The 14,365-nt window shown below is 37.9% G+C and overlaps 1 protein-coding gene across 3 annotated transcripts; it reads left to right on the top strand.

Annotated features, from left to right (window-relative positions):
* The first annotated feature begins 275 nt into the window (after positions 1–275).
* LOC111449513 (sodium/hydrogen exchanger 6-like) lies at positions 276–11,806 on the top strand. Of its 3 annotated transcripts, XM_023089429.1 has the most exons (21): positions 276–621; positions 761–872; positions 952–976; positions 1,072–1,157; positions 1,253–1,364; positions 1,696–1,758; positions 1,846–1,865; positions 1,942–2,039; positions 3,441–3,469; positions 3,569–3,600; positions 3,695–3,742; positions 3,832–3,892; positions 3,989–4,086; positions 4,170–4,245; positions 4,341–4,360; positions 4,714–4,811; positions 4,910–5,019; positions 5,848–5,937; positions 7,205–7,296; positions 7,378–7,463; positions 11,501–11,806. In XM_023089429.1, exons 1-21 carry the CDS (start codon positions 423–425, stop codon positions 11,521–11,523), a joined length of 1,578 nt encoding a protein of 525 aa, XP_022945197.1. In that variant the 5' UTR covers positions 276–422; the 3' UTR covers positions 11,524–11,806. The 3 variants fall into 3 exon arrangements, 1 of the variants encoding a protein (XP_022945197.1); XR_002711647.1 differs by lacking the exons at positions 7,205–7,296; positions 7,378–7,463; positions 11,501–11,806 and adding exons at positions 5,227–5,601; positions 5,637–5,680 and having other exon boundaries at positions 442–872; XR_002711646.1 differs by lacking the exons at positions 7,205–7,296; positions 7,378–7,463; positions 11,501–11,806 and adding an exon at positions 5,227–5,601 and having other exon boundaries at positions 442–872.
* Positions 11,807–14,365: the final 2,559 nt, after the last annotated feature.

Raw genomic sequence — 14,365 nt, 5'->3', positions numbered from 1 at the left:
TGTATATAAAATGGGACTTCATTCTTTTTTTTTTTTCTCCTCATTCTTCATTCTTGCTTATTTTTGTGTGTGGAATAATTTATTTTGGTTATAAAAAATATTAAAAAATCTGTAAGTATTTTAAATTATTAGGTAAAAAAATCTAAAAGAATGAATTTTGTTTTATAAAGGTTGATTTTGATTATGATCAGATTTCATTTTTACTATTAATAGAAATTTATAATTTAAAAAGATAGTTAGAATTACACCATCAATAAAAACACAAATAAAAAAAACAGAAATTATGTTCTTTCTTGAATCATATAAATAAGTATAGATTCTGGAGAAGCAAGTTTCCGAATCCTGTTATTGGCGTCATCATCTTCATCAACATATCAAATTCCGAAACAGCCACAGACTTGAGCAGCACAAGAAGATCCATCATGGGCATGGAGGACGAAGCCCAAATTATGGTCATCTCTCCGGCGGAGCCCAAAGGCAGTCCGGTTAAGGATCAACAAGCTGCCGGAGTTGGCATCCTCCTTCAGATCATGATGCTTGTTCTCTCTTTCGTTCTCGGCCATGTCCTTCGCCGCCATAGACTCTATTTTCTTCCCGAAGCCAGTGCTTCTCTTCTCATCGGTATCTTCTTCGTTAAGTTACGACTCACTTCACAACTTGCCATTGCTTTTTTTTCTTTTTATGTTCTTCCTGTATTCGCGTTTGGTTTTCTTCGTCGTCTCTCCATTTTCTCGCTTTCCTTTGTTCACTTGTCTCTCAGGTTTAATCGTCGGCGGCCTTGCCAACATTTCGAATACTCAAACTAACATCAGGGCGTGGTTCAACTTTCACGAGGAATTTTTCTTCCTTTTCCTTTTGCCTCCGATCATATTATATCCTTCGTTGTCCTAATTTATTGCAAAGCCGATCTTCTTTTTTCTCCCGTTCTGTTTCCTTAACACTCTTGCGTACTCAATCAGGATTTAGTCTCTCACCTGTAAGTGCAAAATCTCCAATCAATGCTTCCATATTTCCCCTTAACTGTGATGTTTTGGATGAGAATAGTGTTGCTTAATGTTGCTGCTTTTGTAGAAACCTTTCTTCTCAAACTTTGGGGCAATTGTGACGTTTGCAATCCTGGGAACCTTTATAGCCTCCGTTGTTACGGGTGGTCTTGTGTAAAGCTTTTCTTCTTCCCTTTTAATTGCAAATCCTTCGTTTCATGTACCTTTTAATTTATGCCACCATAAAATGGTTGCTCTTTTCATTGCAGTTATCTCGGTGGATTAATGTTTCTCATGTATCGGCTTCCATTTGTCGAATGTCTTATGTTCGGTGCTCTTATTTCGGCAACAGATCCTGTCACTGTCCTGTCCATTTTTCAGGTGTTCACATGATCCATTTGTAAAAAAGTATATCATGAAATAGTTAAAAGGGCTGACAATAGAGACCTCTTAAATTCATAATTTAAAGTTCAGGGATGCAACTGATACCTTTCCAAATTGAAGGATTAAGACAAAACCTAGAGGTTCAGGAGCTTAATTTGTGACTTAAGCTATTGTGATTTTCTTCGGGAGATTATACAGCAAACTGCCCCTTATTCTTTAAACTAACTCGTCATGTATCTGCCTAGAGTTTCATTGATACCATATGCTGGCTGTTAAATTGTGTAGATGATATATTGTTTTACTCATTATTGTCATGTCATCATTCTAGGAACTTGGCACAGACGTGAACCTTTACGCTTTGGTGTTTGGAGAATCTGTATTGAATGATGCTGTATGTTTTTCACATTAAGTAATTATTGATATTGGTTGAAAATGACTCTATTTAATATTTCTGGTTCTCGTGTTGGATAATTGGCAGATGGCAATTTCCTTGTACAGGTATGTAAAGGAGTTGATTTGTTTCTTGTATTTCCGTTATTATTGAGTTTATTGTAATTAGTTTCATCTTTTGCAGAACAATGTCCTTGGTTAGGAGCCATGCTTATCATGGAAAAAACTTCTTCTTTGTGATTGTTAGATTTCTCGAGACTTTTGTTGGCTCAATGTCTGCAGGTTATCTTTCTCTTATCTTTTCATTAAACAAACATCTTTTGCTACTTTATTTCCACTTCCACATTTTTTATAATCCAATTCTAGAGAACTTACGAGAAGCAACACATTATTATCATTATTGTGAGATTCCATGTTGGTTGGGGAGGAGAACGAAGCATTCTTAATAAGGGTGTGGAAACCTCTCCCTAGCAGACGCGTTTTAAAAACCTTGAGAGGAAGCCCGAAAGGGAAAGCTCGACATTGGGCGATGTGCCAGCAAGGAGGCTGAGCCCCGAAGAGGGGTGAACACGAGGTGGTGTGCTAGCAAGGACACTGGGCCCCAAAGAGGGGTGGATTGTGAAATTCCACATCAGTTGGGGGGAGAATGAAGCATTCTTTGCTGCGGCCCCGAATGGGGTGTATTGTGAGATCCCACATCGGTTGGGGAGGAGAACAAAACATTCTTTATAAGGGTGTGGAAACCTCTCCCTAGCAGACGCGTTTTAAAAACCTAAGCGCGAAAGAGAAAACTCAAAGAGGACAATATCTGTTAGCGCTGGGCTTGGGCCATTACAGTTATGTATCTACGTGGATACTGAAAATAACCCTATTTGATGTTGTGAGAGTTGGTACGTAGCTGCTTTTAATAGCTTGTTGTTTGTTACTTCATTGTTGCTTGCCCCAGTCCATACTGATTCTTATTACTTTATTGGTTTATTAATTAGTTGAGTTGTTACTGTTAGTTAAGAGTTATCATGTGTTAATTTGTTATCTAATGGTTAATTGACAATTCCTAAAGGGAACTAAGCTTCTGTCGGTATAACATTTTTGATTTGGGAATTTTTTTTTCCAATAATTTGGAGGAAGGAAAAAGCATGGAAAAATAGTTTTACAGAACTTTTTTCCTATTATTGCATTTTTCAGGATCAGGATGTAATTTCTCTTTTACGACCTTAATCAAAATGCATACATTTGTCTCATACACTATGTCCGCCCCTCAGTCTTGGACATTTTGGCAGGACTTTGGCTCAAACAAATCAATTATTTATGAAACCTACTCATTTTCTCCGAGTATAAAAGTTGCTTGTGTATAAAAAAAAAGTAGTCAATGATTTGGAAACCATCCAAGACTACAATTCTGGCAGATACCTTCCTTCACTATACAGGCTCCTCATTAATCTCAACCATAAAATCCTCTAGAAAGATCAATTTTCTTGTTGTAGGTTAATGAAGACTTCTGCTATGCCAATATAACTATCAAAGCATCAGCATTATTTAGATGACTACTTTCATGTATGCCTCAAATTTCGTGCATGACCTTGTTTTGTAACTTCTTTATAACAATTAATACAGTTATCTTTACTGAATAAATAAACGGAAGTTCTTAAGGGTACTTATCATGGAATGCCTGTGGATCTGCAGGTGTTGGAGTTGGATTTACCTCAGCGTTGATATCCTTTTATGATCAATGTTATCTTTATTGCCTGTAGCAATATTATTTATTTTCATTCTACTTTTCTGATATCATGTTGAGCCTTAATTCTCAGAACCTTTTCAAGTATGCAGGCTTGGACATTGACAAGTAAATTCTATACACTTTAAGTGTTTGTTGAGTACTAAATTATAATGTATTTTTGTTTGGACGAGAATCTGAATTTGGTCGTTTCTTTATCCAGTCTTCAAAATTTGGAGTGCTGTATTTTTGTTCTTTTTCCATATTTCTCGTAAGCAATCGTCTTTTCCCGTTAAGTTTTATAATTTTTATTTAGCTACATTTTACGTTGGTGGATTTTAGCATGAGATCTTTTACTAGGTACATGCTTGCAGAAGGTTTTGGGTTGTCTGGTATTGTGTCGATATTGTTCACAGGAATGGTGAGTTAAGCTGACCGTAATCTTTACTATGTTCTTTCGTTCAATACATCTATACTAGTTGTTGGTGTGCATATAATCCTTGATGTTCTTTGTTAGGTGATGAAGCATTATACATATTCGAACTTATCAGAGTCTTCACAACAGTTTGTTGCGGAATTTTTTCACTTATTTTCATCTCTGGCAGAGACATTTATGTAAGGGAGACAGGACCAAATTTTATCTAGCCTTAATCAAGGATCCTTTACCCACTCGATGCTCATAAGCTTTTGTCTTTCAGCTTTATATATATGGGCTTGGATATTGCAATGGAGCAACATAGCTGGTCACATATTGGATTCATTTTTTTCTCGATCGTATCCATACCTTTACGATCAGTCTACTTTTCCCGTTTTTTCTTTCTTGATCTCAAATTTTTGTGGTTCCTTAATCAGTTTTATGTTCACCTCAGTTATTTATTGGTGTTGCAAGGTATTGTTGCCAAATTTTCTCTCCTATTTGCCAACCTTAGATCATTAAATTCTCACACAAGTTTGCATCTTTGGAGATACCATCGCTTTCTTTTATTAAAGCTTTTGAATGGAGTTTCTCATGTAATCTTTACATTGTGTTCTTATTATATACAAACCAATTGGCTAGCTTTTTACAGTTGGTTTAGTTCTCAGTTGATTTACCCTCCATTACTTTGATGCCCCTTTTCTATATCAATATACTGTTTCATATCCATAAAGAAAAACTTCACTTTTGACACGTTTTTTTTCTTTCCACTTTCATAGGCTCCTATCTGTGTGTGTGACTATAGTATTTTGTGTGATATTTCCTAGGGCTGCAAATGTCTTTTCTTGTGCATATTTAGTCAACTTAGTTCGGCCTGCACATCGGCAAGTACCTCCAAAACATCAGAAGGCACTTTGGTACTGTGGTAAGGAGCATTATTTCTTCTTTATTTATTTATTTAATAGAATTTGGAGAGAGGAGTCTATTGTTCTCGAATATGGTTCTAATGTGTTATAAATGCAGGACTTCGTGGGGCTATGGCTTTTGCTCTGGCTCTACAGTCAATCCATGATCTTCCAGACGGACATGGGCAGACAATTTTCACTGCTACTACTGCAATCGTTATTTTGACGGTAGGCAGTCTAAGTTTTGTCACTTGTATCATATTCTGATGAACAATTTCGTGTAATTTTTGTCAAAAAAGCGTATTTTTCTTTCCTTAATGGTTACAACTATTAAAAATTGAATTTAGATATCATATAAGCTATTGTGCTACTGTGTTCCCCACGCTTCTGTTGTAATGATGCCTCAAAAAGTTGCCAATTTACTGCATAATGCAGGACTGAAAGTAGAAGTTTGAAACAGATTAAGTTCCTCAATGCGTTTTTGAAAGAGGCAATCTTTGACCAGATAATGCAAGTCAAGGGACCCCATCCAATGGATACAAAAAGAATGGAGTGGATGGCAAAAGTTCGAATGACAAAAAGTTTAATGTAGTATGGTGGAAGAGGGTGTAACAACCCAAGCCCACCGCTAGCAGATATTGTCCGCTTTGACTCGTTATGTATCACTATTAGCTCACGGTTTTAAAACGCGTCTGCTAGGAAGAGGTTTTCACACCCTTATAAGGAATTCTTCATTCCCCCCTCCAACCGATGTGAGATCTCACAAAGGGGAATGCGGAAGGGAAGATGGAGAGACAAGCTAGTGAATGGGTATAAAAGTTTTATCTATTCTGTTTAAGAGAAAGAGGACATGAATGAATCATGTTTCGGAATAGATAAAACCAGAAGGGTAGCTTAAATATTCTTTTCTGAAAAAAAAAAAAAAATCCAATTAGAAGCATAAATCTTTATCCCATAAATATTCCATCAGTACTATTTTTTGTCTCCTTCCTGACTGGACTTATGAAAATTCATTTTCTTCCATTTTTCTCATCAGTTTCTTTGAAATATTTTCAGGTGTTACTTATTGGAGGGTCAACTGGTACAATGCTAGAAGTTTTACAAGTTGTAGGTGGCAATGATAACCATGAATACGCTTTGACTGAAGTAAGTTTTATCTGCATTTTGACTCTTTTCTTTCTTTCTTTGTTTATCAATGCTCTTGGATACACAGTTGTTTTAATTGCATGCATGATCTTTATGAATGTTCTTAGTTACACGTTTTGCCAAATGTGCAATGCATGAACACTCTAAGATACACAATTATTTTAGACAAGGTAACCATGAATTTGCTGTGCCAGTCATATGCACGAGTAAAGTGAACATAGAATAGCATTGGAGGAAGAAGGTTTGCACCCAATAAAAATGCTCCACCCAGGATTATGGAGTTGGGTCGACCACCTCCCAAGAGGGTCTCATAGTGAAAAAGGTAGACTTCCTTGTTTATGAAATGGTTTTGGAGATTTCCTCGGGATGAAGGGGGCCTTTTGAAGGACAGTTTTGCTAGTGTTTACGGATTGGGATTTGCATGGTTGGTCTACTCAGCCTGTAAATTTAGGGAAAGGGAATTTGAGAGAAAATAGAGAGCATACAAAACAATTATTGTTTGATTCACTGGGCTGGGCTAAACCTTCGACACCAGCACTGGATACTACTTGCCTAACCCCTCGCTCAGAGGGACCGTAGATCGGAAACTGATCGACCTGAACAACATATATGAATCCCCTCAACCCCTTTTTTCATTACTAATGGATAGGGGCTTATGCACTCCACTCGCTGTTGTATAAATGAGCGTTAGAGCGAGCGAGGGAAGCCCTCTAACGCTCGAATTGTCCTCGCTTCTCTGGCCAATTCTTAGAAATTCCGATTCTTTCGGGTTAAGAGCTCCTCAAAAAGACCCCGGAAAACCTAAAAGAGGCCGAAACCTCTATAGAACTAATCCGAGGAAGACCTCGCAAAATCCAAGTTTGAGGTCTAAGTTTTACCGACACAATGAATTGTTGAAGTAAAAAAAGATTAAATTTGTTGTAACACATTGATTTAAGCTTTTAGGTTTGACAGTGATTTAACTTGGTATTAGAGCGAGACTCTTACGTTTGAACCCTTGTAATGTCATTTCTTCCTCAATTATTATTATTATTTTTCTTTTGGTACGAGACAATTTCATTGATAATTGAAAGTTACAAAAGAGATGTAATATCCAACGAAAAAGTTGTTTAAGGGATTCTTCTAACACTCATTATTAAATTATTTGATATTTTTGGGTGTTTAAGCTGGAAGGTTCATGCATTAATTTCTGTATACTTTTCGAATTAACCATGATAACCGGGCAGTATTAGAGACCTTTTAATCTTTTGTTCCCTCTTTCTGTCAGAGTACTGATGTAAGCCATGGCTACATTACTCATAATGAGGAAGGATCATCAAGGAATAAGACCAAAAGGAAACTTAAAGAGTTTCATGAGAGGTGACATCTAATGTCCGTCTTTCATTTTCGGACTTGTCTGTTTATGGGGATACATCGCTAAAATGCCTCTTTTTTCCTCAGCTCTACGATATTTACTTCATTGAATAGGAACTACCTGACGCCATTCTTTAAGAGTCGCAGTGGTGATGATGAAGAAAACGGCAACAGTAAGAATGACTTTGTTTATCTCTCGTAGTTCTAGTTTATTTTTTTTTTTAAATTTCCTATATATGTTTTATTTTTGGAAAAATATTACCATTTTCTTAATTGAAAAGTGAATTATTTGAAGAATGGAATTTTAAAAATGAAATATTGGATTCAATAGTAAAGACCGGGTAGAGATATATAGGTGGTAGGTGGTTAAATCTGTTGGGATATGGTTGATAATTTGTAGGTCGTTAAATCTGTTAAAGCTATATTTAGTAAACTGAAACCAGACCCCATTAGACAGAGCTTTTAAAATGTTCTATTTCATTCTCTGTATTCTATCTTGGTGTACATACTTGAAGTCATCAATATTTCTCCTTGCATTTTCTCTCTCCTATTTCTTTGTGTTCATCTTGATCAAGTGTGTGCATGGTGAGTCTCCCTCTTAAGTTATATTCCACTTTCCAAAAGAGCCTTGTAGACAAATTACAAAATAAGTTCCAACCTTCCAAGAGGGCCATTCTCTTGTAAAGACTCGTCCATACAAGCATAAAAGCATAGCAACACAGAAGAAGGGACCCGATCTATAGGTTTTGTAGCAACAACCCTGCCGGTGAGGTTGATAAGTTTTGTTGCATTAGCAAGTCACACATTGTGTCTCTTTTTCCTTTACATTATTTTCATGTCGACCAATATGAATCTCTAGTGAAATGCTTGTATATTCGAAGGAACCCCAAATTCTTTCCCAATACTTAGTTGTCGTATGCATGGAGGATGATTTTAAGTAACTCTGAATGTTTCGAGCTGACTTACCTGTTCTTGTATAAGAGTGTCGTGCTGTAGAGTATACATATGCACTATCTGAGTTATCCTGAAGTTTTTGTAAGATTTTGATCAACTTTTGGTCACAGAAAACTTACCCCTTTACAATTTCTACGTTCAGAATGTGAGGAACCACAAAAACTCGTAGTTGGCTTTGAAAGAGACTCGAGATAGGATGTAAATAACTTCATTTTCAAGGTTCGGTTTGATGGTGTTCTGCTCCAGTAAGCCTTTCGATGACTGTTGATCCATTTGAATATAAATGTTTGCCCAACAGATAGGGTCGCTACTTTTAAATTGATAGCCCAATCGCCATTAACTTTTGTATGCGTAGCCTGTATTCGATAGTTTTTTTTGGCTAAAGTAAGCAATTGGGCGATCATTTTGGGAGAGAACCGCCCCAATCCTTTTCCGATGCATTTGTCTTTATTATAAATGGAAGATTCAATAGCTCCTTTGTTTCTAATAAAAGCGCCATTCTTGAGAAGATCTAATTAAAGAGCTAACATTGCCCTTTAATTGGCCACAAATCCTAGTACTAAGTTGTGAGACCAAGGAATCCCTTTAACTCCTTTAGGTTGGTGGGAATAGGCCATCGTAACATCACATTAATCTTTTTTGGGTCTGCTTCTATCCCTTCAGAGAAGACAGTGGCCCAAGTACTTTATTCTCTTCTAAGCACATTAACATTTCTTAAGGTTGGCATATAGGTGGTTGTCCTTCAACTGCTAAGGTGGTTGTCCTTCAACTGCTAAGGTGGTTGTCTTTCAACTGCTAAAAAAACGAATCATCTAAGTGATGTAGGAATGAAGACCAAGACTACCAAAATGTCATAAAAAAATACTAGCATAAATCTTAGGAGGAATGGCTTGAACATACGATCCCTGGAGCATTGCGGGGGCGTTCGTGAGGCTGAAAGGGCACCACCAAAAATTCATAATGGCCATTGTGGGTCTAGGAAACAGTTCTGAGTGTCACAATCATATTATGAAGAGAGTAGGTTGTGATTCTCACGGGCAAACAAGCAAAGTGGCGACACAACGCCCAGTTGACTATGCGATGGCTTAGAGAAGATGAATGTCATGATGTGACCGAGGAGGACGGTGCATCATTTAACACACCACAGAGATGTGCATGAAAGCTAAGCCGAGACATAGGCAAGAGAGAGGCAACAATGTCGACATGATATCAGAGCTTGTTGAAGGGCTGGGTAGGGCCCCAAGCCTTAACCTCGAAAGTTGAGGTTCTGAAGGGAATTTGGGCATGCGGTTCTGGAGTCAAGTCCTTTTATATGAAATATGTAAACTCGCCAAATCTGGTGTTAATTGAACACCGAACGAACGCTCCACGACACCGTATGTTTGTTCACCAAAATCATGTGTACAGTTGCCAAACCAAAAATGTCTCAAAATATATCTTAGGGGGAGGCATGGTGTCAGTTGTCCCCCACCCTTGGGCCTTGTGGTCTAAGCGAGCTACCTTGTGACACATGCGTGTGTGATAGTGAGGGGTGAGTGTCACGAGACAAGTGTCTCAAGAGACTTCCTTTGAAATAGGTTTTTCAAGAACAGTGTTAAATGACACAAGTATGCCAACATGGTTCCCCTTCCCATGTGTCGAAGGTTGGATTATGCACCTGCTATTCGGAACGGATTTTGTAAGTGAACTAGTATGGACACGGGAGGGTCCAATGCTTTGATATAACCCAGATGGATGAATGTTCAGTATGTCTTGATATTATGAACGACACATGGGCCCGTTTCTGATGGGCAAGACCGAGTGAGCTATGATGGTTGATGACATCCTAGTACTCGAGATGACATCATGACATGAAGTCCATGTCAATTGGGATCTAAGATGAGGATTAAGATGCAGCGTTGCATTGAGATACCTTGTCCCTGAGTAAAGCCAAGGTCAAGCTGAATGTCTTGGCCTAATGTAGAGGCAAGTCGATTAAGTCGCAAATGATTGAATATGCACGTACGGGCAGTGCGTATGGCCCAACAAGCTTGGATTCCGCACAAATTGTGTGTTGGCGAAGACGAACTTCGCCTAAGGTTCGACAAAGCCAGGCGAAAAAATGAATATGGGGCTTGGGAGAGTGATCGTTCGTTCCATTATGCTCGTGGGTGTTCTAGTGAGAGCTTGAAGTTCAATCAAATAATCCACGAGTCCTGCCAATCCGCTCTTACATATTCAATGGTTTTGGTTAGAACCAACTCTTACATATTCCTTTTCCTTCCACTCTCCTTGCCCTTTGTGTTTGTACTTTCTCTCTCTCTCACAAATAAATATGGAATTCTGTCTCATATCCCAAAAAAAAAAAAACAAAAAAAAAACAAAAAAAGAAGGAAAAAAGAAGAGTTCTAGCAAGCTCCTCCTTCCTGCAATTACTATTACTTGGGTTATAGTCAAGCATGAAATATATAACGACCCAAGTTCACCACTAGCAGATATTGTCTTCTTTGGACTTTCCCTTTTGGGCTTACCCTCAAGGTTTTTAAAACGCGTTTGTCAAGGAGAAGTTTCCACACCTTTACAAAGGGTGTTTCGTTCTCCTCCCCAACCGATGTGGGGATCTCACAATTCACCCCCCTTCAGTGCCCAACGTCCTCGCTAGCACTTGTTCCTTTCTCCAATCGATGTGGGACCCCACCAAATCCACCCCCTTCGAGACCTAGCGTCCTTGTTGGCACACCGCCTCGTGTCTATCTCCTTCGGGGAACAGCCTCCTTGCCAGCGCCTTACCTGGTGTCTGGCTCTGATACCATTTATAACAGCTCAAGCCTACCGCTAGCCGATATTGTCCTCTTTGGGCTTTTCCCTTTCAGGCTACCCTCAAGGTTTTTAGAACACGTCTCTTAGGGAGAGGTTTCCACACCCTTATAAAGGGTGTTTCATTTTCCTTCCCAACCGACGTGGGATCTCACACAATCTCTATGACTAACTTTTTCGAAGGCATGTTGTTACAATCCTTTACTTTTACAGAGTTGCAAGTTTTAACATGGCGTTGCGTGGTATATTAGGTTTGAATTAAATTGGCGGTAGAACCAGTTGAACATATTTCTCCTTTTGATGATCTATTCTGATGATGTATTTCATTTATAATATATGAAACTGTACTTCACCCAAAAGCCTTAAAAACTGTTGTTGAAAGTTAGGTTGGTTCATTGTGGCTCACTTTATCATTATTTAGCTTCGAACTGATTTGATTCTGATAATTTTGCTTCAATAGGCAGGCCAATCCGTGGTTCTTGAAAGCTTGTTCTGGCATGACTAACACTCGGTTGTAGTATTGCGATATATCATACAAGCTGGAGAACTCTGTGTATAATGTATTCATCCGATCCGCTCTGTATTAGGTGGAGACGAACCAGTCGAGCACGCAGTTTGGAAGTTTCGACTTCGACTTCGACTGAATGATTACGATAGAAATTAATTCTTTACATGGTGTCTGTTTTGGACTGAATAAATGAAGTGAAAAAGTTGAGTTTGATGTTCCGTTATAGACTGTCAATGAAGTGGAAACTATAGTTTAATATGTCTACCTTCTATTTTTGATCCTTTATACAAGTACCCTTGGCAGAGGCCATCTATCTGCCTAGATTTGGTAGATTTTGCTGTTTCTTTCTTTTCTTTTCTAGATAGAGACGTAAAAATTCATTAAAAACAAAGGTTTGGACTTATACGTTCATGGTAAAAGAAAATATTAATATAAGTTCAAATGCAACAACGAACGTGTGGAGCAACCTACAAACACTACTAAAAGAAAAGGATGAATACTACTATTCTAACTTAGCTTCAATGGCCATCACAACATTGCTTCGTCCATGTAGGGGCGCCTTACTTTTGCATTATAAAAAATAGCATGAGGCTGATTAAGAAATAATCAATAAGTAACTCTAGGGGCCAGGAAATGCATACACAAACCATCAATAAGTAACTCTATTCTTTTTAAAACGTAATGGCATGGTCTTGAACTCTTTCCAATCTTACAGGGTTGGATGTGTGGTAGTACTTCTCCACACATCCAACCCTGTAAGATTGGAAAGAGTTCAAGACCATGCCACTTCTCCACACATGGCCCATTGACGCGTATATGGACCCAACAAGCAGACTTATATCCGTACCCTTAGACTAAGCTCGTTGGGCTAATGCGCTTATGCACTGCCAAACCTCATAGAGGGAGAGGACATGCATGATATCTTAGCAAACATAAATAATGAAGGTATGCATCTGCACTAAACATAACGAGAAAGTCTCTAGATGCACATGACATACATAAAATGCATGAGGTCCTCTTAGCTTACAAATTGTGCTTCCTTTCATTCATGACATAATGAACACACGAATGAATTGTGTATACATAATACTCATCATGTCTTTCATCATATCATCGAAAGCATAGTATAATTCCATAACATGGAATAGCATAGTATACATAGTATAACAATCATACACATGTCGGGGTCACGAGACACGTGTCATACATCACCAATTCGTTCAACCAATCCAACAGCAGCACGTGTAGACAAGATTTTGGTGAACGGTCATATACCCTCATACTGACCCATATGAAATGGTAAAGACCTATCTAGGATGAAAGCATGTAAGAGAGGTTTGGAATGGACATGCAACCATGAACAACACGTCTTGGACAAGCAAGATCGAGATATCTGTCATGTGGCCATTGACAACACACCTTGGACATGCATGACCGTGACACTCAGCTTGCCCTTCCGTTCAAATCTCAGAATGCCTTTCATTGGAGTCACAAAACTGTAAAGACCTGTCTTTCCCTACCTCAAAAAGTAGACCATTACGTAGACACGGAGATAAAATATTGGTAAATTTTTTCATGTTTAAAACAAAACATACTTCAAGACAAATATTATATTAAAAATAAAACAAGTTAAATATTTACATGCACACACATGCAATTTCAATTACAATGATCATTTATCATGATAAATGGTTTTTCTTTTTTTTTCTTTTTTCCAAAAGACATACAAATAGACATGAGACTCAGGTCGACGGTCCCTTCTGCAACCCTATGATTCGATGCATCTCTCACCATGGTCAGTGATCTATCGATCACTTGAAAAAGAAGGTGTAATAAGAGTGAGAATTAAAATATTCAGTACCCAACCTACTTGTAGGATATCGTCAAACTCAATCCTATACACAAAATTTGAAGTATTTTATCCCTTTTGGTGTTCATATCTTGAGGGCTTTAGATACTATTAACTCTATATTTTATGTTTATCCAAGTCTGTCATCAGCCTTGCATGCGTCTCGGGTTCAGTGTGGCCCATGGAAAGGCCTCAAAGTACTTTCTTTAAGTATGGAGGAGTCCTTTGCTCTTGGAGTAATATTCATTCTACACGCCTAATTACCTACTAAGTTATATTTGGGAGATTATCCAGGAGTATCAAGTAACATTTGCCTATCACTTCGCCTTTTCCGACTGAATCAATAATCCACATGTTCTTACACCCTCCTCGCGTTAGAACAGTAATAATAACATGTTTGTTGTCTTTTCAAGCTAGAACAGTGGACTACCTGTTTAGAAACAATAACTGCCTATTCGTTGCTTTTCAAGCTAGAATAGTAGACTACCTGTTCATACATCCTCTTCGGATTATTAATGCTATTACTACCCACTAGACATAACTGAGGCTACCTCGATAATGTACATCCTATGATTCATAGAGTTACTTGTGGGTGACAACTATTTCTTGTGTACCAAGTAGACCCTAATCTTTGTTGATTAGTTTACGAATAGGGTTAGAGTGGAGGGCACACGAGTGTTATATGGCGAGTATGTGGGCACACAGGTAAATTCCTAATCCTATGGCACAACCATGTCCTTTTTTTTTTACCATTATTATGTTTTGAAATTCTTTCTATTGTGTGCATTTACACTAAGATCTTTTCAAATAGCATATTTAAAATATTCACATACTGTTTTCAAATAGATCTTTTCAAAGGATTAATCCATATGACTTCAACCGAGTTCAAAGGTCTATGACAACCATTATCCACTTATCCTTTTTTTTTTGCTGATTCGACTTTGAATAGGTTTGAGGGATACGAAAAT

Source organism: Cucurbita moschata, unplaced genomic scaffold, assembly GCF_002738365.1.
Source record: "Cucurbita moschata cultivar Rifu unplaced genomic scaffold, Cmos_1.0 Cmo_Scf00011, whole genome shotgun sequence".
Classification (NCBI taxonomy): Eukaryota; Viridiplantae; Streptophyta; class Magnoliopsida; order Cucurbitales; family Cucurbitaceae; genus Cucurbita; species Cucurbita moschata.
The sequence above is the reverse complement of the archived record's forward strand: the minus strand, read 5'-3'. Positions and strand labels throughout refer to the sequence as shown.